The sequence below is a fragment of the Lissotriton vulgaris genome, unplaced genomic scaffold (assembly GCF_964263255.1).
Source record: "Lissotriton vulgaris unplaced genomic scaffold, aLisVul1.2 SCAFFOLD_1419, whole genome shotgun sequence".
Lineage (NCBI taxonomy): Eukaryota > Metazoa > Chordata > Amphibia > Caudata > Salamandridae > Lissotriton > Lissotriton vulgaris.
The window spans coordinates 202,841-227,238 of record NW_028242293.1 but is presented as its reverse complement, the minus strand read 5'-3'; the positions used below and the strand labels follow the sequence as shown (position 1 = coordinate 227,238).

Below are 24,398 nucleotides of genomic sequence, written 5' to 3'. Positions count from 1 at the left end.
TTGATGCAAGAACCGTCCACCCACAGCTCTCCGTCAGGGTCAGGGAAAGCTGTGTCTCTGAGGTCGACCCTACTCCCAGTCTGTTCGTCCGTGAGGGTCACACAGTCATGTACAGGGGACACATTGGGATTGTTCTCTGGTAGGGGTAACAAAGTCGCTGGGTTCAGTGTGGTGCATCTTTTCAGGGTGATGTGGGGTGCAAGCAGAGTCAATTCGTATCCAGTTAGTCGTGCACTAGTCATGTGTTGCGTCTTGGTCTGGTTCAGGAGGGTGTCAACCGCATGGGGCACTAACACTGTGAGGGAGTTTGAGAGCATGATCCCCTCACTTTGTCGGATAGAGATAGCAGCGGCAGCTACAGCTCAAAGGCAGGCAGGCAGAGCTCTGGCTACGGGGTCAAGAGTGGCAGAGAAGTAAGCGCATGGGCGTTGCTTTGGGCCAATGGACTGGGTCAAGACAGACAAAGCGCATCCCTTCCTTTCGTGAGTGTTGCGGGAGAAGGGCTTTGTGTAATCGGGGGTTCCTAGGACAGGGGCCGAGCAGAGGGCATCTCTTAGTTCTATGAAGGAGGATTGGCATTCAGGGGTCCAAGGGAGTGGGAAGGGGACATCTTTAGCTAGCAGAGAAAGCAGTGGTTTCACAATGAGGCTGAAATTCGGTAACCACTGTCGGCAGAAGGAAGTGAGGCCTAGTAGGGAGCGGACTTGTTTCTGGGTCTTAGGGACAGGGGTCTCTAGAATGGTCTGGATTCGGTCGGGAGTAAGTTTCCTTCAGTCTTTGGACAAGAGGTGGCCTAGGTAAGTGACCTGGGGTTGGCAGAATTGCAGCTTCTTTTTGGAGACCTTGTGGACATTTTCTGCAAGGAAGTGCAAGAGTTGGATGGTGGCTGTGACCGCAAGTAGAGTGGTGTCGGCCGCCAAAAGGATGTCATCGACGTGTTGTATCAACACCACTCCATCTTTTGTCTTTTGAGGGCCTGACTGTAGATACTGGGGCTTTCAGTGTAGCCTTGGGGTGCTCGACAGAATCTATACGAGCGGGCTTTTAGGGTGAAGCCAAAGAGGTATTGGCTGTCTGGGTGGATGGGGATAGAGAAGAAGGCGTTCTTTAGAGCAATGACAGTGAAGGTGGTAGCAGTGGAAGGAATCAGAGTCAAAATAGTGGTGATGTCTGAGACTACGGGATACTGAGGTACAACTACTTTGTTGACCTCTCGTAGGTCGATGATTAAGCGGTACGCTCTCTCATCTCCCTCTCCTTGCTTCTTTATGATGGGTAGGATAGGGCTGTTGCAAACATTGCTAACTACTTCCTCTACCACTCCTGCATCTATCAGGGACTGAATAATCTTTACCAATGCCTTCTCGCCCTCGGGCGATATCCGATATTGTGGAAGTTTTGGGAGTATTGCGTCCTGTCGAACAGTTATGTGCACTGGGTCGATCATCATGCGTCCTACGTCCGAGTCAGTTTTGGCCCACAGATACGGAGGCAGAGTGTCAAGTAGGGACGAGTCAGCATCAGAAATGGAAAACATGCGTCGGGAAGGACAAAATCTGAGCAGAGCCGGGTTGTCATACAGAAAGACCCGAACTCCATCTTGCGAACACCTAATTGTAGCTCGGAAATGTTTCAGCAAGTCAAGTCCCATAATGGCATCAGGGGTATTGGAGGAAAGCAAAAACGTTGTGTCAGTGATGTTATTTTCTAGGTCAAAGGAGATCGGTGTGGACAAAGGGTTAGTGGAGGGCGTTCCATCGAAACCTATCGATGTTACAAGTGAGCCAGACAAGGGTGCCCTTGGAATCAGTCGTTTAGATAACGCACTACGTGTCGCGCCAGTGTCTACCAGAAATGGAGACTTCGTACCCAGGACCTTAGCGGTGACATAAGGACCTTGCTGGTCAACATAGAGCTCGACTGGATCCCTCCCTTGCCATTGGCAGTCCTATGCGAGGTCGTGGGCGTCGTCGCAGACTGTTGGTACTGGTTCTGTCGGGGACGGTCAAATGTGTTAGGTCTGCCTGATCCGTCGTTATTTGTGTCATTTGTGGACCCTCGTCCCTGTCCTCTATTTCTTGGTCCACCCGCTACGTCTCTGGGGTCCCTATTCTTATTCATTTCCAACAGGACCGGACACTGGGATTTCCAATGGCCGAATCCCTTGCAAAATGCACACTGGTCCTCACCAATATCCTTACGTCCAACATGAGGTGCGGGTGTACGGTCTTTAGGGGGTGGGTTTCTAGGAGCATTTGACTGGTAATTCCCCTTGTACTGCTCTCGTCCTATAGTCACCCCCTGCAACTGTGCAATCATCACGCTCTCCTTCAAGTCCTTTTTCTCAGTCACCCTATCATTTTCGTTTTTCTGATGCTCATAATATTGGGCCATCTGGAGGATAGCCGCGGGTTTGGAGGCTGCCCAACTACTCTCGCTAGCCTGCAGTTTCTGAGAGACTTCCTGCGACAGGCCTTTGACATAATTCTGGACAAACAGATGGTGTCCGGTTGCAGTGTTCATGTCCTGGCCGCTGTAATCGGAGAACACCGTTTCAAACCGGGAGAAGTATTCTGATACGTCTTCCTGGGGTTTCTGACGACAGGCCGTTACTATCGACCAGTCCACTTTCTTTTCTGGGATCAGGGTTTTCAGTTTCTGCACAATTTTGTCTGGGAGTTCTAAAATGGACTTCGAAGGCTTCTGTCCAGGCTCTCGTTGTCTATCTATGCCATCGAGTTGTGACCAGGTATGTCCAAACAGCTCAAGGTGGTCGACTTTCCGGATTTGCTTCCACACATCAGCTGGCAGACATAACCCAAAAAACAAGTCGATGTCAGCTAGGGTCATAATCGTCGAACCTAAGGCTGTACCTAGTTCAGTATAGAAGGCAGTGGGGTTTTTACTTAAATCGGGCAGAGATTTTCGGAACGTCAGAATATCTTGCCGATCCCATGGTTGGTAGACCCAGTTATACACTACCCTCCCTCTTGCATCTTGGTGGTTAACGTCATCGTGTGTTCCCTGGCCTCGTGGGGGAACCCAGTAAGGAGCAGCCTCTCTTATTGGCATCATGACGCCAACTTGCTCTATTCTTGGTTCGGTCGCTACAGGAGTCATAGGTTTAGCTTCCAACCCTTGTTCAGTGAGGTGGCGGAAAACCTCAAGCGTACGCGCAAGGAGAACCGTCACGTCACACTCGCCCTCATCCCCGATATCGACCTTTCTATACAAAGTCGTTAGGCTCTCAGGACCTTTGTCTCGGTATCGGTCCTCATACGCATTTAGGGCATGATAACATAATCGTGCAACAAAGTGCCGTCTTTGGCTCCCAGCATATGAGTTGAACATATCCATGATGTACTCCTCACTCTCCTTCCGTTCTACTAGTGTCTTTACTACCTTGTCGATCCCTGCTCGCTCATCTTTGCTCAACCTGTTCATTCTCGTGGAATCTGTCTTTCGGGCCTCAGGGTCATCTAACATTGTTGCTTGTGCTGTATTGAGTACAAGGGGTTCGGCCGGCGCGGAGGCCATGAGGACCGAGGCCCTGGTACTACTCTCGCCTTTGCTTGTGGGTGGCGGGTGCTGTGCTAAAGGTTGGGAAGGGGCATATGGAGGGGGCATGTAGATGATCGGAGGGCCTAATAAAAGATCATCGTTGGTTCGCTGTTTCAAGAGTAATTCAGGGTAGAGCGTAGAGGGTGTTCTAACAGGACACTGACTCGATGTTTCGGACTCTTGCTTCCGTTTGGCTTCCTCTCTTTCCTTTATCTGTTCCTCTAATTTTCTGGCAGCTAGGTGAGCTGCTTTTCGTAGCTCGTTCTCTAGTCTGATTTCATTTCTCTTTTTACGTTGTTCTGTTTCTTTGCTCCACATGCCGAGACTATCAAGCATAGTGGGCGTTGTCTTATTGTTACAAAGGGCTGTTTCCAGCACGCTTATTTTATCCTCGTCGAAGGATCCTATCAGTGGCCAGTGACTTTTCTGATCCTTTCTCGTATATTTATGCCATAGTTTGCTATAGGCTATGGCGATTAATCCATGCTTCATGAACATGTCCTTATTAGGGGTGCCTTCCAGTGGAGCTGGATGGTTCATCTCTAATAAGCGGTCCGGGCTGAACCGACTACCAATCAGTGGGGAGAAGATAGGCATGACAGATTACAACGGGGGACAAAGGTCCGCACTACGTTTTTTTTCACTACTTGCAAAGACTAGACAGAATATTTCTATTCTACGTTATTTGCAAACAGAGAATATCTCAAAGAAACAATTTCGAACAGTCAATGTTTGGACAATCAAACAATCAGTGGGGAGAAAGAATAGGCACGACGGGTTACAACAGGGGACAAAAGTCTGCGTTACCTACCCCTCACTATCTGCAAAGGAAGAGAGAATATTTCTATTCTTCCTCGTTTGTAGACAGAGAGAATCTCAAAAGAACAATCCTCGAACAAACAATGTTCGAGCAAACAATCAATCAGTGGGGGAGAGAAATAGGCACGACGGGTTACAACGGGGGACAAAAGTCCGCGTTACCTACCCTTCACTACCTGCAAAGGAAGAGAGAATCTTTCTATTCTTCTCCGTTTGCAGACAGAGAATATCTCCAAAAAGAACCAACAATCGAAGAGTAATACTAGTATTTTCCAAACAATCAATCATTTCGCAATTTGTTGTGTTACACGACCTTACCCGGACCGCATGGACAGTTTCTTGTCTTCCGAATCCAGCGCCCGATCATCCTCTATTCTCCGTGACTGTCGCGGCACTCCTGATGGTTCCCAGTCAGGACCGTAGATCACTCGAGAGAGGTCTGTTCGGAACCAGTGAAGTTCGGATGATCGGCTGTCAGACGAGGGTCTATCGGACAGGAGCTCTCCCGATCGTTGCAGTAGTTCACTCTGTCGTCAGGACCTCTCCCACTGGATCCACGTGTTACTGATGGGCCCCACGTTTGGGACGCCAATTGTAGAAAAAGGTAGGGGCGATGTTGACCGAGAACCTTTTTAAGTATTGCCCGGCGCTAACCGCCTCTCATACCACTCGAATCTATCAAACAAAGAGGCAGGCGCTGGAGACTGGAAGGCAGGAAACAGAAGTTTTATTCCGACGGAGCAGAACACGTCAACCCAGACAACAGGGTATCTTCTCGAGGTGCTCTTTTACACAGGTTTATGGCTTTATTGCATGAAACACATCTTTGTCAATACTTTGATGTACGGAAAGACATACTCGGAATCCCTGCTTCAAGCCCGTTCCCACACACATTTACAGTAGAAGTCCCCACCCCGGTCACAACGGGTGACGATTGTCGCGCAGCTGGGCATTCCGCCGATTCCCGGAATGCATGTGGTTGATCAGATCTCATGGGGTGGGGGCTTTGATCAGTTGAGGATCCTTTGATGGGGGAAGCTTCCTACTGTATGGGGGCAATAAACAGCATCCGCAGGGCCAGGTGGCAGCCTGGGAACGAGCAGGACAATCGGGCACAGAGGAAAAAGAGGGTTTATCAAAGGATACGGGATCATGAAAGGAATGGAGGGAGGTGCTGAGCTGGGAACAGGATGGGGTTCCGAGGCAGGGTTACTCTGAAGAGGGGTTTATGGCCCAAGCATGTGAGAGCGGGGGCTGTCAGCGTGCGGGATGCTTGCGAGGTTAGGAGAGAGAGAGAGAGAGAGACGCGCTGGCTATCGGCAGTGGGCAGAGAGGCCATGGCATTCAAAATGGCTGCCACTTACGCGCGCGAATGAGCCTAAAAAGGGACAAGATGGCGCCGATAATGTTGATGTTGCAAACTAGATTTTAACAGAAGGCAACTGCCTCGAGGCCAGAGACCTTTTGCATATTTACATACCTTTGTAAACTGGTTACCAAGGTTTCATTTTTTTTCTGGTTCCAATACCCCCTGGGCCCACACTCTGCCTATTCCTTACATTTTTTGAATTTTACATTTACTGCTGTAGTGTGAGAATGCATTTCATGAAAAGGAATATAAAGTAAGGTTGCCATAAGAAAAATGACAGCAATGTGTTGTTTAAAGAGCTTGGAAAGACCTTGTCTTGACCTTAAATAGCTTTATAAATAAAGTTTGTATTGATCTGTAATTGGACTTTCCTGTCTTTGTTCACTTTAATGATCAGTCATGGATCATTCAGGCTGCCCTAGAACACAATAAAAAGTGCTTTCTATTTATATTTGTTGTTCGAAGTATGAACAGATAGGTGCTGAAAATACGGCTTTAAGTGAGTGCTTATTTTTGTCCCGCCTGTGCTAGCAACCCTAATCATAAGATAGGAAGTTTGTTGGAGGATCAGCATATGATTTATTTCCTCAACCATCGATCCCTGTTTAACGCCATAATAGCAATATTTTAACATTTATCTGAAAACCCTACGCCGGCGTCAATAAGATGCTAAGTTACTTCAAGTGTCTGGGAATGCACCCTGCATTCAGACAACTCACTCCTCATTCTCGCCAGTCACTTTTATGCTCAACCTGCACTCACAGCAATCACAATGTGTTCACACTGATCAAAATGCACTCACACCATTCACCCGCTCACCCTGCACTTCTAGTGATCACTCTTCACTCACAATGCACTTGCGTTGTTCACCCAGCCTGTACCTAACCCTGCAGTCACATGAGCACACTACTGGCCCTGCACGCATGTCACACTTCACTCAGCTGTCCCACTCACTGATCAATCTGCAAACTCACTTAAACAAGCCCATCACTAACCGTGCATTAATATGTCCCACTCTGCACTTACATCCACACCCAAATTCATATGGTCACCTCACTCACCCTGCAGTCACTCCTCTTACCCATCTCTCACACTGTCGCATCACTCACCGTGCACTCACATGGGCACTCCAACCACACACAAGGCGCATAGGGTTAATATGCAAGCTACAAAACACGTGTACCATGCAGGTCACAGAACTGAGTGTGAGTAAACTATGAGTAGAGCTATAAAAATGAAATGTTTGTCAGAAATGTGTTATAGAGAGATGAGGTGCATTGTCAGTGAGTGGTGGTTGGGAATTCATGGAAAAGGAGGAGGAAGGGTGCGGCAAAAAAGGCTGTCAGATGCCAACCAGGGAGTTTTTGAGCATGGGCAAAGTGGGCTTCGGCCCAGGATCCCAGACTTTCAGGGGGCCCCCTGATAAAACCAGCTCTGTTCTGTAGAGTCTTGCCCTGATGACATTCAATGATTCTTGAACAGATTGTTTTAAATAAAACTTTCTTTCGCTTTTTTAAAATATTTGTGGTGTGTGGTTCGAGCAGGTCGGCGTGGCGTCGTTGGCGCAACATCCTGTGATACTGGGGATTGGGGAAGAAACATTAATCTCCCTGTGCCTAACAAAAAAGTATGTAGTTCTTTCCAGTGAGGCCCTGTGTATTTTATTTTATCGTGGACTTTGCAAACTCACTATTAACCCTGTTAGTGAGTTCGCAAAGTCCATGATGAAATGAACTAAATACTTTTTTGTTAACACTCTTTGAAGTGCTTCAAAAAGTGTTAATATTTATATAGCGGGAACGCGACCCGAAAGTATTATCACAGCTGGTTTTAAATGAGCGCGCCAGTCAGTTCTTGACTTTGTGTGTATGAGGCTCGGAGGGAGGACACTGAGTGATACTGACTGCGTCCTCCATGTGTACTGACTGTCGCACTCATGTAAAGCCAGCTGCGCTAATACTTTCGGGTTGCGTTCCCGCTATATAAAGATTAACACTTTTTGAAGTGCAGAGTGACTACTTCTCTAGATTTTGCGGACAGAAAGTAAACAATACGTTAATCATAATATTTCTTCTTGAATGTTTCTGTTCAGTTGTTTGTTTAGTTGTTTGGAGTTTAAGTTAAAAAAATCTGTGAGGTTCTCTGCGTTGTATATTGAAGTCTGTTTGAAGCTCTGTGGTTATACTGAATAAGCAGCTATCATGTTGTTGGTATGTGACATGTCTTTAATAATATAATAACTACACTTTCGCAATTGCTTTAACCCCTTAAGTGCTGCTGACGGCCAATGGTCGTCAGCAGCGCTACCTCCCCAGTGCTGCGCACGACCATTGAACGTCCATTCAGCACTAGTTCTAATGGACGGCGCAGCACTGGGGAGAAATGTTTACACGCAGCTAAGGTGTTAATAACCTTCTTGCTTCTCACATTTGCTTGAAAATTCACCATTTACCCACTCTTTTTTCAAAATTTTCTCAGGGGAGAACCCCCCGAACCCTCTTTTAATGGTTCAGGCACGCTTGCTGCGCTCACTCGCCAAGGTGCTCTCCCACGCAACTTTTACACCTCACCATTTACAAACATCACCAGCCACCACTGGTTGTCAGTCAAGTTTTTATGGAATTCCAGTTTAGGGTTGGGCTTTCAAAGTTTCATGTTGTTGTCCATTAATGTCAATTCTAATTCTGACACTTTATAGTTATTCTTCAGCCATAGACAGTTCCTGAGACAATAGCACCACTCTTTGGCATTGTTTGGATTGTACGGACTGAGGTAATCTAGTGCAGTAACGGAGCCTCTTGTCTGAAAGCTCAGAAGTCGCCACTGTTAATTCACACAACACCCCATACATAACTGAGTGTACATTTAATCAACAAAACATATTGACAAGCTGTCGAGTGCTCAAAGGCAGTGGAGAAAGCCCAATATTACCTTGGACTGTAATCTGGAAGGGTTCACTGGCGTCAGACCACACGACCGCTCCGTTTTGGGGGTGATAACGGCACTCATAGGGCCCTTTATCTGTCTCTCGGACTCCGCTGATGACAAACAAGGCCTCGCTTCCAGTGGGGTCCGCTTGCAAGTAAATCGGACTTCCTTTGAATAGAAAAAATCTCATATTCGGATAGACCGATGTACATCTTATGGTCAGATTTCCTCCTCTGGCGACCACGTTGGGGCTCAATACAACGGATGGTTTGGGATAGGCCTCTGTGTTGAGAGGGAAACATACAAACATAAAGGCGAGAAACTAACCTTCTTCTCCCACCTGCTCAGCTTCAGCCATCCTCTCACACTCAGCTCTGCTCCCAAGACTATGAGGGTCAGTCTCCGATAACCCCCCCTCCCCCAGCCAAACTATGGGGCAGATTTATGTTAACTGGCGCATCTCCAGGGATGCGCCAGTTAACGTGCGCCACAGTGCGCCACAGCTCCGCCACCAATGGGGCACCGCATTTATAATGCGGCGCACCATGGTGCAAAAACGGCACAGATGCGTGACGCATCTGTGCCGGAAATGTGGAGCATTGCTGGAGTTGCGTCGCAAGTGCGACGCAGCTCCAGCAAGGCTCGGGGGTGCCCCATCTACACAATGCTGTGTCAAGACCTGCGCCTGCTTCAAGCAGGCGCAGGGTTTTGACGCAGCATTGCCCTGAAAGTGACTGAGTGAAATCTCATAGATTTCACTCAGCCATTTTGAGGAGGCGTTCCTGCGCAGGAACGCCCCCCCCCTGCGCAGGAACGCCTCCTTATGGCGCAGTGCTTTACAACGTGACGCATCTCCTAGATGCGTCACGTTGTAAATAGGGCGCATTGTTTGCGCCGCAGTTGCGTCAAATAAAGTGATGCAATTGCGGCGCAAAGAGGTGCAACGGCCTCATAAATCTGCCCCTATATATGCAAAGATTTGCACCAGCACTTAGGACGCATTACTATCGTCCAGGTTTCTGTGACACTGAGATCTTTTAAAAAGCACTGAGGGCATTTGTCACAATGGGAGTACCTCTACCACTGCCTTCTCCCGTAAACCTGTGACCACCACCCACCCAGTACAGACAAGACTCAAGGTCAGCGTGGGGGCAGTAACATAAATACGAAAGGGCCCATTCACAGAATTAATCTGAGACAACATCCTAATGTTACTACTTTTGGTATTCACAGAAGGCATTTAGCAGTAGTAAAGTTAAGATTTTGTCTTAAATTAAGATTTTTTCCTAAATTAAACTTAAGTTTGTCCTAAATTTAGGTCTTAAAACAAAAACCCAATTTGAGACAAAATCCTAATTTAAGACAAAATCCCAACTTTACTACTAGTAAATGCCTTCTGTGAATACCAAAAGTAGTACGTTTAGAATTTTGTCTCAGATTAGTTCTGTGAATCGGCCCCCATATGTTTGTGAAGATCTAAGGCGCTCTAGTTTCCGGTGAAACCAGGACAAAAGATTCATAAGCAATCAACCCTCTTAATCTTAATCCAGAGGCACAACACGAAAGCAACACAAGACACAAAAACCATCCCACAGCTCTCACCTTTGAGCGTTACCTCGACGGCGTCACTGGGCTCAGACTCAATGCGGTTGGCTCCTTTGGAATAGTACCGGCAGTAATATCTCCCCTCGTGCCCCGAGTTTACATCAGTGAAGTGGAAGACGGCCTCGGTCCCAGGAGGGTCTTGTGGAGGGAAAGAGTATTCACCTCGATACAGAGCAAATCTCATATCTCTGTACTGTGCCGCAGCCGCACAGCTCAAGGTCAGGTTTCCTCTTTTCACGGTCACGCTCCCGGAGGTGATCCGAAGGGTCGGTTTCGGGAAGGGTCCTGAAGACACATTAAAAAGAGACAAGTTCACTACAATGTACGAAAGAACAACATTTGACTCACTCCCTCTTCCCTCCTCTTCCGCTCCCGCCGCCACTGGTCTTTACCTCCCACCACTTCGGGTCATTACCAATCTTGGATCATATGTTCAAATATCTCGCACTCAACTGAGGTCTCCATTATGTGATTCTGCTCACTCGGAAATGTCCTAATGTTGCTCCAACGTCAGTAACATTCAGTCTCTCTGCATCCGAGAAACACCAGCTTAGTGTTGGACTACCGGACCGTGTAAAAGTACTGTTTTCTCAGCTAAGTTCATGTTATACAAACGCGAATCTTAAGGATATCTTCGTGGGATACAAATGACATACGAATGACATGCATGCATTCCATTCATTGCGGGGCCTCACTGAATCATATCTGTGTCTGCCTCGCTGACTACTGATCACGTGCCTTTGGCTCTCATTGGTTCACACTCACACATGGGCGTTGGTCTGTCTCCCAGGTTGCTTTCACCTTTTTTCGGGCTGTTAATAATCGGGCTGTTTTAACATGTTCCTTTATATAGAAAGCTCTGCACTCTTCACCAATGGTTTTTGGACGCCTCTGCTGTTCTCTTTAAGCATCTTCAGCTCGCTGTCAGGTTTCTATTCTAATGTGATTACAGTGGTAGCAGTGACAATATTGGGTGCACATGCACTTCAAGTGTGTACAGTGCTTAATTTGTAAAAAATGAAGTGCAGGTGCTCAAATGTTTGGGGGGGAGGACACACCCACATACCTGGCCCCGCCCACTTCTGTTATTGGCCCTACCCTTTTCCTTTATTGGCTCTTCCCACATCCACAAGTCTAACACATCAGAGCCACCACTTCACTTCTCGAGTTCCACAAGAAGCTAAAGACCTGGCTCTTTACATAAGCACCTCAGAAAGGAAGAAACACAAAGCAAGACAGAAAGGTCAGATCAGGAAAGGGTGCAACAGGTAACAGCACGGAGATATGCAAGTATGTACTTTTGTGCATACACCAGATATCCTTGCTCTCAATGCAGTCCATTAACACTTTAAACACACTTTTACCCAGTGGTACCCTGCAGCACAAGGGAGATCCCCACCCAGTGACTTACTTTACCACACAGACATTTGCCACACGTCAGTCTCTTTACCACACATACAAAACTGAATCCTTCCACTGGGAACTTTATCACACTGGCATTTGTCAGGTTTTCCCACATATGTGTCTTACCACGATACCTTTACCAGAAGAATTAATCACAGTTCTTGGCCCTGTGGGACTTTGATCATACACACCATGTAACATTCATAAAGCTTCTTTTAGATAGAAACACGACCTCATATATTCAAAACAGGAAATGGTCACAGAGATTATTTACAATACTTTTAGTCAGCTGCTGTACTACAATATTGAAAACACACTTCACTATCCCTGAATATTTGATGAAAACACATTTATAATTTGGAGAGTACACATGTGCATTGTAAGTGACATGGCCAAGGAGAGCATGAAAGAGCTGAAACTGGATCAAACTCAAACCTGTTCTGAACAGTATCCGACAAAATACGTTTGGCCTAGGGATAACAAAATCGTTCCTTGCTCAAACTACGTCTCAAAGGAAGCAGCGTAAATCCACGACTGCATTAAGCTGGCAGGAAGGCAACTGTGTTAACAATTAGCACTCAGAAAACAAATGGCTGACAGTCCAGGAGCAATACTTCCTATTCAACATTATCACCATGACGTGGTAAAATGAAAGCGGATAAAATTATGTGTTAAGGTTGAATTTTGTGCATATATATTACATCACTCACGTATCCTATTTGAGATGGGATCCGTCCTCCAGTAACTAACTGTCCGCACTTCTGGCGGCTGCCGCAAACAGGGTCACTGACACTTTCACCGTCGGCTGCGTTAATAACTGAATTCGGTAGGGCGCAGCACAGCTGACAGCACGCTGCGGCCCGGGCCGGTGCCATAGCTGCCAAGGTTTCAGATTGCTATGTGTGACATTTAATAATTTCTGTGTAATTATGAGTGACATTTCCACATATATGAGTGATACTTTTTTGCGAGCGAAATAAAGTAATGAAGAGGAGGGAAACACATAATATCAAAAATTATGGAAATGTTACACATAGCAATCTGAACTCTTGGCAGCTATGCTGTGTCCAGATGCCTTACCGTTCTGGTCTCGTCCGTTTTCTGAGGCTTTGAGTGCCTGTCACTCTCCATATAAACAAGCTCTGGGGTTAGGATAAATGACGAACACCCAGGGCAAGCCTAGTGAGGAATATAAACATCACCCTGTGGTCAGAGAAAACTCTGAAACTGACTGCACAATAGATAGCAGGCCCCGCGGGAGCTCGCGAAAAAAGGCTGCAGAGCTGACTTTGCAATATATGCCCGACCGACTTCTCAGACCGCCAGCCCTATGTAGACATGCGCAGATGAGATAGTGTTGTACACAAAGAGTTCCTACGAACATGAATTAATGTGACTTCATTTACAGCAGGAAAGTCTCGAAAGAAAATATAACAGGTTGGTGAGAGACTGGCCATTGAATCTCCTAGGCTTGTCATACACTCGCATAATAAATAGGCCACACACGAAACTGAAGAAGGCAAAATGCTGTGAATATGTTTCTCGTAGTAGGTGTACGTATGTGACCGTGTGTGTGTGTGTTGGGCGTGTTTCATGCTTTCGGTGCGTCTGAAAATGTGATTGTGTGTGTTTGTTCGTTTTAACAGCGTGTTAGTAAAACTGTGTGTTTGGCAGCTTTCCTGTGTGTTTTTGGAGGTGTGTAGTGTGTATAGTTGTTATGAATTAGTGTGTAGGTGAGCGAAAGAGCAAATGTTAATGGCAAACCTGTATTTGTGTGATTTCCTCATTGATAGTCCGTTCAAATTGTCCTGCCAGCAGCTGCAGTGGGATGCTGCGAGCGCCATGGATTGGTTTGTGGGCGCGCAAATTCAACCTCCTGCCTCCTACACTGGCACGCCACACAGGATGTGACGTCCCCAGCGCGCCGACGTGTAACACAGCCTGACTGGGCCCGGTGACGTCAGGCTGACAACGATCTTGCCCACTAGATATTCTGAGCCGGAAAGAAGAGCAATCTCTAATAATAAACAATCTCCGCCGGAGCGGCTGATTTCACCATGTGTGGACTGGCAGAGCAGGCGCTAGCAAATTGTGCCCGGATGTGGTCGGCCGCTCTCAGTCTCTAGACATCCACGGCAGACATGCAGCCTACGCAGAACAGGTAAGTACATTTATTTAGAATCATTTCTAGGTTCATCGCATACCAGAACATATTTCAATAGCCCCGGCCCTGTCAAATAAGTGCTGGTGCTAAGCACCGGAAAGCACCGGCACAAATTAAGCACTGTGTGTAGCATTGCTGAAGAAAGTAAGGTGGGTACAATAACAGCAACCTGTAAATCTGAGGTAACAATGCAGTGCTCTGTGCAAACTGAAACACCCTGCTACCAAAGGTGTTATGTGTGGGACACCCAAGAAACCGGCGCCCACTGCTAGGTGGAAAATAAAAAGATTAGGGTACACTTAACACCAGTTTCAGAGCAGAATAGTCATAAAGCATACGATGGGAATGAAGTCAGTCCATAAATTCTGATTTACGTTTCTTCATCAATAGCTGGTTCCAAGCCCTGTTTGACCCATGCAACCAGCTGTTCATCGCCCCAGCCTTTTGTTTTTTTACTCAGATGTAACTCTGGGCTGTCCCCAAGGCTCATTCTCACACATGGCTTTTGATTCTATTTCAGGACCTAGGAGAGCTCCATGCATCATCTTTCTTCATTTTATATTGCAACAGCTGTTACCATGGTCACTTTTCAAACAGTAACAACAAGCATTGGCAATGTCAGAAGGTCTGTCTTATGAATGAAAGCACCTTTTGTGTCATCGATGAGCCTAGGAATTCAATAAGTCACCATTCTTCCACTTTGTCACTCTTTGCAACAATGCATCCATTTATCAATCCACAGATTCATTCTTGCTCTCTGACAAGAGTGTAATAAAACACACACAAACTCAACAACATGTGCAACATAAATCAAACGAAAATAAATAGAAACATGAAAGCATGCTGTCATCGAAAGACAGCAGGCAAATGTCTGCTATAAAAAACTACATAGCAGTGGGTGTCTTATCCTGCAAAGCTATTGTAAACGGTGTATTGTTTTTTAAAGATCAAGCGCCAATCACTGCCACATTTAGAAGCAAAATGTTGGCCGTCTATGAATTGTGACACAAATGATACGCTACGGTTAACAGAATAACATAATGGTCTCCTGGTCTCGTGGCCTTGTAGGATGGGGCTCCATTCAGATTAAATGTGTGGCAGGCAAGCAACCCGCTCGCATTGCCTGGAAAGCTGTAGAACGCTTTTAAGGTATAGTAGGATAAAAAAGAGGAAAAGCAAAGAAATGAAAGGGGAATTATAAAATGAGAAAAAAACAAAACTTAAGGACTGGCCAACCAGTTCTGTCATTGAAGCGCCCTATTTTTCAGGTGGATGTACAGAAAATGCTCTCATACACAAGGAAAGAGAGCCAGTGACTGATGCTGACTCAACTCCTACCCCATTAAATTTGCTGTTATGGATGGAAGCAGAGTGTAAAGTAAACTTAGACAGGTCAATGGCAGACAGAGCTGACCCAAAGACCCTATATGTTTACATTACTGCTGTTGACTCTGCCAGATGCACTGGGGTGATGACTGCTGGTAATCTTGGATGAGTGGCAATTAATGTAATCTTGCATGATGTCATCACTAGAACAACACTGATAATGTGCCGCTCGCATCGGTTTTGGAGGCAGAAGTGGAAGCAGCCTAGTGGGAGAAGAACCTGCATATCGGGACACCATTGCTCAGGAACCCCGCAGCCACCGTCACCACGCTCCTCCCCCTGGCACACCTGAAAACTGCTCGTGGCCAGCGGTTTTGGAGGCAGAAGTGGAAGCAGCCTAGTGGGAGAAGAACCAGCATAAGAGACCGAGTATTTCGGTCTGGTTCCTCCTTGGACCTATTCGTCCTTCTGCGGCGCCCGTTTTAACGGGCGCCGCTGGATTAACGTTATTAACGGGCGCTGCAGAAGGACGAATAGGTCCAAGGAGGAACCAGACCGAAATACTCGGTCTCTTTCTCTGCCAGGCGACCCTTGAAGCTTTTTACAAAATAAAACAGATCAAGCTTGAGGGAATCCCCCTCTAACAGTTATAGCACTTTAGTGTGCGCTACACATAGCCAAAATACCACACAATCACTTAAAATTTAAGTTTATTATTATTTAATTTGCACTTTTTCACATATCCTAATGGTCCTGAGGAAAACCAGCTTAAATTCTACAAGGCACTGGCTGAAACATGTAGACCACACTAGACGTTGGAGGTCATAAATAGTACTCCAATCTACGTCTTCTTGCCTTTTTATCCGCTAACAGAAGCCCAGTTTATTAAAGATAAGTAACCCTCGGGTGCTGGGACCTACTCTATAGCTTTTAAATTTCACCTTTCTCACCCTTTCACTGCACACTCAGCAACATACCAGCTCCGCAGTCACCTGGCGTTGAAGCACACCCGGGGCACATTCGGTGCCACTGTGGTGGGCCGATGATGAAGCATGCCACCGACTATGTCGGTGGGTGAGGGCTTTATAAGGAAAACAATGCATTTCCTTATTTATTGACGTACCTACCTGAGTCTCCTAAATCTTCTTTAACTAGCTAGTCCTTATTGATATATATACATAATCCAGGGGATACGGTCTAGCCTATCTAGTCCTCTCTCTCTCATTGATTTAAGCACTTATTGACTCCTGCCTTTCCCTTGAATCCCCACCTGCACAGATGATTGAGGATTTTGGGAAGCTATGCCGGACTATTAAAACTATCATATCCAAAAGGTGGCATCTGCCCTAGTTGGTTCAATCATGATTGCTCCAAAGCAAACAGGAACCTACGTAGGGCATTAACTACTATCCCAAGATGCCCCATGATGGTTAAACAGGCTAGGAATGATTATAAGGTGGTAACCAAGAATAGGAAAAAAGAAGTTTTGAAGGAACGCTGGGACAAATTGTCCGATGCCGCTAACCGACAAAATGGTAAGATCTTTTGGGCGGCAGTGAGGGAAGTGCGCTCCATTGGTCAGTCAATGACGCCAATTAGCTGCAACATAACTAGCGATGCTTGGGTGGATCACTTCTCAACTATCTATTCTGTCCCATCTTCACCCAATTTAATTCCTACTCTTGGTAATCCAACACCTATAGATATCGGTATTTCAGAAGTAACTGAAGCAATTAATCAAAGCCTAGGCAATAAAGCACCTGGCACAGATCTAATTAAATGGAACCCTGCCTTTTGGGCCCCCTTGCTTTTGAATATTTTTAATAATCTGACGCTGTCAGAGATACCTGACACATGGGCCAGAAGCATAATAGTTCCGATCTTTAAGAAGGGCAATAGGTCACTCCCGTGTAACTATTTCCCCATCTCCCTAATAGATAATACTCTTAAAATTTTGGGTAGAGTTCTTTATAATAAAATTGTAGATTGGACAGAAGCAAATAACATTTTAGACCCTTGTCAGCTGGGTTTTAGGAGCAAGGTAGGAACCAAGGAACAATGCCACAACCTGAACCTAATTATTGGCAAATATGCCATTGCTAAGAAATCTCCGGTCTATATGGCCTTTATGGATCTGTCCACAGCCTTTGACCTAGTAAATAGGTCAAAGCTGTGAGTAATCCTTTTGGCCGGGGGTTTGGATGAAACCCTGGTCAACTTCCGGGCTTATTTGCACAGAGACCTTAAGGCACAAGTGAGAATTGTGGCGGGTGGAGTGGTTTCAGGATCCATTGACATCGGCAGGGGGTCAGACAAGGCTGCGTGTTGGCCCCCCTGCTTTTTATTATATATATCAATGGCCTGAACGCCTCCCTGAAATTGGCCATCCAAGATGTTCCATATATTAATAAAGTTCCCATCCCTGTGCTGCTTTATGCTGACGATGCAGTTTTAATAGGTCGCACATCAAATTCACTGCGCCTCCTTGTCCAAAATTGTAACATTTTAATGAAAAATTTAGACTTGCAAGTCAATTTAAAAATATCATTTTTAATGAGCAGTGGCCCGGGTAAGCATAATATACGCCCGATCACAATAGACGGCCATAAGATGACCGTGGTAAAATCTTTTGTATACTTGGGATTGGCCTTTGCTGAGAACAGCTCCTAGAGGGAGCACTTAGCTCGCGCCAGGAGCAAGTTCTCAAAGGCCACCAATTCGATCTTAAGCATACCTCGCCCCAAGACCATGGGCGCAGTATTAGCTGTACAAAAGATTTACAAACTCCAGTGTACCCCGGTAGCCACATATGGCGCCGAGATATGGGGGACGGTCAACTGCTCAGTTATACAGCAGGAGGAGAATAGGTTTTGCAGGAAACTATTGAATGTTCCAATCTCAACTTCCCATTACATATGTCATAACAAGCTCAATATTCATTTTATCACTGATTTTTTTAGGGCTGCCCGACACTCATGAGGATTGCAGTATGGAAGAATGAAGCAGCTTCATTGACACAGAGGATCATTAAGGACTCTCTAGGTTGTGCTAAGGGTTTAGAAATCTCATGGCTGAGTGGTGTGCTGAGTAGCTTGCGCAGTATAAATATGGAAAGTATCTTTTGGGACACTACACTCGCTGCCTTAGTAGCAAAAAAAGAAATGCAGAATGCTCTGTACTCCCTATATAAGACCGAGCGGGAGGCGGCAGAGGTCAGGAAAATAACTGTGCGCAACTACATGGATATTGAACGGTATAGTGACCCACTCCATACGTATTTTTCCTTACCAATGAGCCGATGGGAGATGAGCTTATTGTTCCGTTTAAGAGCTGGTACAATTTAATTAGCACTCTGTTTCCCACTTAGCTATAGTCCTAACTCAAATTCGAACTTGTACCCTTGGGACGGGAGGAGTGAGCAAACTATTAAGCACTTTATATTTTTCTGCAAATACTACATCAAATATTTTAAACAGTTTTTATGTCCTTATTTTAATAAAAGAAGACCAATTAGTTTAGAGGCAGCATCTCGATCTATGTTAGCATTAGACGATGTGGATCTTATTTTTCGAACTAGTACTTTTTAAAAAATACCAGTAAGGGCACGCAGAACTATGATTGACGCCTGACATTGTTATAAATTGTTTCTGTATTGTTTCTTTACTGTTTTTCCATTCTAACAATTTATATGTACTGTCATGATGTATAGTTTTGCACAAAGTCATTTTTGAATTGTATACTGAATATTTTTAATTTATTTCAAATTTAATGGTCAATTTTTTATGATGTATTTGTTTTCGTGCTTTTACGGGTACTGTTGTATCCGAATAAAGTTGAACTGAACTGAACTGAACTGATAATATTAGTAGCTCACAATGATTTTCAGTGAATATAAGGGGCTCTTAGTATAAAAAAAGGTTGGAGACACCGGTTCTAGAAGACACTGAGCAAGTTCATAGATCTGTTTGCAGACAAAGACGCGGCTCAGGTTCCTCTGTTCTACTCAAGATTCCCTTTATTCATTAGAGCATTCTGGGGATAGATGTTGCATTAGCACAATGGCCTCTAAAAACAAGCATTGGCAATGCCAATTGGTCTCGGCATATTAATGAGTTTAGTGATGTAGTTGCTATTATAAATATATTCATATATTGTGTTTAGTATTAGATGAATAAGTTAGCAGGTTAGCAATGACTTCTGAAGTAGCAGAATAGTAATGCAGCAGTTTTAGTTGTAAAGCAGTCACAGCAGGAGCAATAGAGTAGTGATAGCAGTTAACATTAGTGCATTGATAGTAGTGTCAGCAGAACAGCAGTATGAGCAAAGTTAGTATGATACCACTGTCAGCAGATTGAGCAGTTTAGCAATAACAGTAATATAAGGAGAACAAATACAATTTTACCAGGAGAATAGTAATAGGAGTAAGATCACAGAAGTAACAGTGGGACAGTATTGTGAGTAGCATTATTAGAGTAGAACTGCACTAACAGGAGCAACAATATGCACTTTATAAGTTCCAATTCATTTCAATTTTGAAAATTACGACAGCGTTTTGATGGAAGGAGTAATCAATCAAAATAACTGGAAATAAGAAGAAAATCAGCAGGGAGCTATTTTGTCTTAGTAATATTACAAGAAAGAACTTACTAGGCGGCACATCTTTCAAACATTATGTAGCGGATGTTTGGCTTCAGTTAAAAGGACAGTTTTGCGTAAAGCGCTTTTTTTTTCAGAACTCAAAAACTGAAAAAAAATGCATGTTGTCCACTGGAAGAGGTAAAAAGCTAAGGGTAGCTTATTTTAAATTGCCAACATCCTACTTGTGCAGTGGCTGGAGTACTGGAACTTTTGACACTCTGTAAGCTGCACAACGTAGATATATGTGAGACTGGTGAAAAGAATTGCTTTTCCTGGCTGCTGTTTTTCCTGGATGTGACACTCTGACGCCGTTGAACCCGGTCTGCGTCTCCTGAACCATCTTGCCGCTCTCAGCACTTTAAACCGCAGCTCCTTGCCGGACCCGCTTCGCGGGTCCCGCTACGCGGTGCCATGCTGTTTGTGGGTGTTGGAGCAGAACCGAGGGTTTCTTAAGGACAGGGCTGCGAGCGCACTGGTAGCAGGACTACATTTCCCAAGAGTCCCTGCTATTCACCTGACTGCAAACACCTGGTGACGCTCTCCCTGTTGGACACGCCCCCTTCCTCTCATTAAAAGCTCTTGGACACGGATCTATCGTGGATTGCTTTTCCTGGCTGCTGTTTGTCCTGGATGTGACACTCTGACGCCGTTGAACCCGGTCTGCGTCTCCTGAACCATCTTGCCGCTCTCAGCACTTTAAACCGCAGCTCCTTGAAGGACCCGCTTCGCAGGTCCCGCTACGCGGTGCCGTGCTATTTGTGGGTGTTGGAGCAGAACCGAGGGTTTCTTAAGGACAGGGCTGCGAGCGCACTGGTAGCAGGACTACATTTCCCAAGAGTCCCTGCTATTCACCTGACTGCAAAAACCTGGTGACGCTCTTCCCTGTTGGACACGCCCCCTTCCTCTCATTAAAAGCTCTTGGACACGGATCTATCGTGGATTGCTTTTCCTGGCTGCTGTTTTTCCTGGATGTGACACTCTGACGCCGTTGAACCCGGTCTGCGTCTCCTGAACCATCTTGCCGTTCTCAGCACTTTAAACCGCAGCTCCTTGCTGGACCCGCTTCGCGGGTCCCGCTACGCGGTGCCGTGCTGTTTGTGGGTGTTGGAGCAGAACCGAGGGTTTCTTAAGGACAGGGCTGCGAGCGCACTGGTAGCAGGACTATATTTCCCAAGAGTCCCTGCTATTCACCTGACTGCAAACACCTGGTGACGCTCTCCCTGTTGGACATGCCCCCTTCCTCTCATTAAAAGCTCTTGGACACGGATCTATCGTGGATTTCTTTTCCTGGCTGCTGTTTTTCCTGGATGTGACACTCTGACGCCGTTGAACCCGGTATGTGTCTCCTGAACCATCTTGCCGCTCTCAGCACTTTAAACCGCAGCTCCTTGCCGGACCTGCTTCGGGGTCCCGCTACGCGGTGCCGTGCTGTTTGTGGGTGTTGGAGCAGAACCGAGGGTTTCTTAAGGAAAGGGCTGCGAGCGCACTGGTAGCAGGACTACATTTCCCAAGAGTCCCTGCTATTCACCTGACTGCAAACACCTGGTGACGCTCTCCCTGTTGGACACGCCCCCTTCCTCTCATTAAAAGCTCTTGGACACGGATCTATCGTGGATTGCTTTTCCTGGCTGCTATGTTTCCTGGATGTGACACTCTGACGCCGTTGAACCCGGTCTGCGCCTCCTGAACCATCTTGCCGCTCCCAGCACTTTAAACCGCAGCTCCTTGCCGGACCCGCTACGCGGGTCCCGCTACACAGTGCCGTGCTGTTTGTGGGTGTTGGAGCAGAACCGAGGGTTTCTTAAGGACAGGGCTGCGAGCGCATTGGTAGCAGGACTACATTTCCCAAGAGTCCCTGCTATTCACCTGACTGCAAACACCTGGTGACGCTCTCCCTGTTGGACACGCCCCCTTCCTCTTAGGCATATAATAACGACTGTACCCCCGCAGCGCGGGAGCGCGCGGGAGCGCGCCGGGATAAGCCCGGGACAAGGGCGGGACCGACTGCGACCGACAGAGACCGATTGAGGCCGGGCTGGGCCACCCCCCTTTAGTTTGTTTGTTGCTTAGACTAATAGAGTGTTTTATTTGTATTGCTAAGTAGCGGTATATATTGTGTTATCTTTTATTATTAAATATTTCCTCTAATTTTAGGCTACATCGTATATTGTTTCCCTAATTAACATGACTACTAAGAAATTGAGATCAGGAAGAGTTTTAGTTGGTAGAGCTTGTTCCAAAACTAAATCTAATCCCCTGCGAAATAAAGCTGGCTCAGCTCTCCAACTAAAAAGTAAATGTCAACTATACTCTTTATGGGATAAGGGTAAGGATAAAGTAGACAGAGAGGGGCCCCCTCACTGAAACTATTAACATCAATTGTCAAGAAAATGAGCGAGTCCCCCATGCTACTAAAAATGAAGGTACCCATTCAGGTATTAGTGTTCTATCCCCTTTAGATGTTATATCCAATAAAAACCAAGAGAGAGACTCGGACAATCTTTTTGAAACCCAAGAAAAAGCTATAAATGTTGCAGATCGGGGTAGCATTTCTGTTATCCCTGTCGCGGCTCTAGTACATAACCCTCCTTCTTCTCCTACAGTAGATCAAAGAATTCAATCTGGTACTTCTCTATCCCTGCATATTCCCCCTGAAGATATTCTCCCAGCGGATTTCACGCTTCCTGATATAAACCTAGAGTCTCAGAAAGGATTAATTAAAGCGCAGAACTTTATTATCACACAGGATCTTGTAACTACTCCTAGATTACATCTTTATAGTAGTACTCCTTCAAAAAACTCTGAGTTTTCCATCCCTGAAATGAACCTATTCTCTAATTCTACTAACATTCAAAACAAAGATCCCCTAAATTCCTACATATGTGAAGATAATGTAATATCTAATTCCTTAGCTTCTCTAGAACGTCTCATTTCATCTATTCTACAATTACTGGAAAGATTAGTTAATGGATCTGATAATTTATCTGATACAGTAACTCTGATTTTAAAGGCACTGCTGAATAATAAAACAGGATCAGAAGATGTTACTCATCAAAAAATTATCACTCCACCCAACCTAGATGTAGAAGGAACCGGGGAAGTACAAATAAAAACATCTCCTGAGGTCCCTTTACCGTTAGATCCCCTGATTAAAACTAATACTTATACTGCAGGTACTTCTGAATCTACCGCATATAGGAATGAGAATCCAATTGATGGTAACTGCGTAGCTTTCATTAACCAGGAAATTGAGACCCTACCACCAAAGGAGAATACATTGACTAATACTCCACCCTCTATCTTCCCCATTTTCATTCCACAATTTAATAAAGAAACTTCAACCCTCCCTGTTGTTTCAGATAAAATCTTTCCATTAAAGGAGAAAAAACCGGAAATAACACTATCTAAAAAACAACAATGTAAAAAAAGAAAACCAAATCGTAGATTTTATAAAAAAAGGCAAAGGAATTTTTTTTTAAATTGTGAACAAGAACCTTCGTCGGATATTTCTAATCCTGTAGATTTCGACTCTAACCTGTCCCATGAGCCAGTGGGAACTATAAAGATGACCTCTACAGACATACAACAAGATCCTATACCTCATATAATTCAACAGCATCTAGATGAGCAGATAAAATTGGTGAAGGACCAAAAATGTACATTAATTATAGATCCTAAACCAAAATCAACCCTTAACCCCCTGGTTAGTTCTTTTTCAGACGTAGTTGTAACTGAATATGCAGCTAAGACAGTGCCTAAGACTAGGAAAAATGTGGATACCCTCTTCCTTGATTTTATACCTATTTTTGACCCAGACCTCATCTTAAATAGATCTGCTTTAGTTAATTGCTTTCATGAAATAGAGAGCTTAAAATTGATTCAATCTGCAGATCTAGATATAATAACATTAATACATTTAGAAAATGGGATGAAATCACGGGTAAAATTTCACTCAAAACTGGTAACAAATCAAGTCCTACAATGGGCGGAAGTACTTCAAATAAGAGGAATCGATGTTGATCCTTTTATTCCGGTCAAAATAGAAAGTTATAAATTCCCAAAAATTTTACCTTATCAGGGTAAAAAATCTGGTCCTCTAGATGGTTCCTCTACAGTGACCGAAGAGTTAAAAATACGGATATCAAAAAATGAGCGACAGGTGATAGTAAATAATCCGCTACCCATTAAACAAACTAGGGTAAAGGATGCCGATCTGGAGTGGAGATGGTTGCCCGCTGTTTTATCAGATAAATCTGGTTTTGTAACTAAAATGAATTCAGAATTTTAGCGATAACTTAAAAATAATATCGTGGAACACTGCTGGTCTAACCCAGAGCACAGAAAAGTTGTCATACTTGCACTCTCTAAATGCTGACATTATTTGTTTGCAAGAAACGTGGTTGGTAGGGAATTTCCCGGCTGTAAAAGATTATTATGTATTAGAGAGTAATGCTACTCCCTCTACGAGGGGTCGAGCAAAGGGAGGGTTAGCCTGTCTTTTGACAAACAAAGTTAAATGGAATTATACCCACTATATTGATTCAAATAAATTATTTCAGGCAATAACCTTAATAAATTTTGCTA

At 45.1% G+C, this 24,398-nt stretch overlaps 1 protein-coding gene across 1 annotated transcript in view; it reads right to left on the bottom strand.

The window, feature by feature from the left end:
* Nucleotides 1-24,398, bottom strand: part of LOC147669005 (leukocyte immunoglobulin-like receptor subfamily B member 3) — a gene marked incomplete at its 3' end in the record, with an annotated part of 559,849 nt that overhangs the window by 392,028 nt on the left and 143,423 nt on the right. Inside the window, exons 5-6 of the mRNA XM_086948290.1 lie at nucleotides 10,280-10,567; nucleotides 8,681-8,959 (exon numbers count right to left, since the gene is read on the bottom strand). Coding sequence (XP_086804416.1) covers nucleotides 8,681-8,959; nucleotides 10,280-10,567 — 567 coding nt within the window. The remainder of the gene's footprint in view (nucleotides 1-8,680; nucleotides 8,960-10,279; nucleotides 10,568-24,398) is intronic.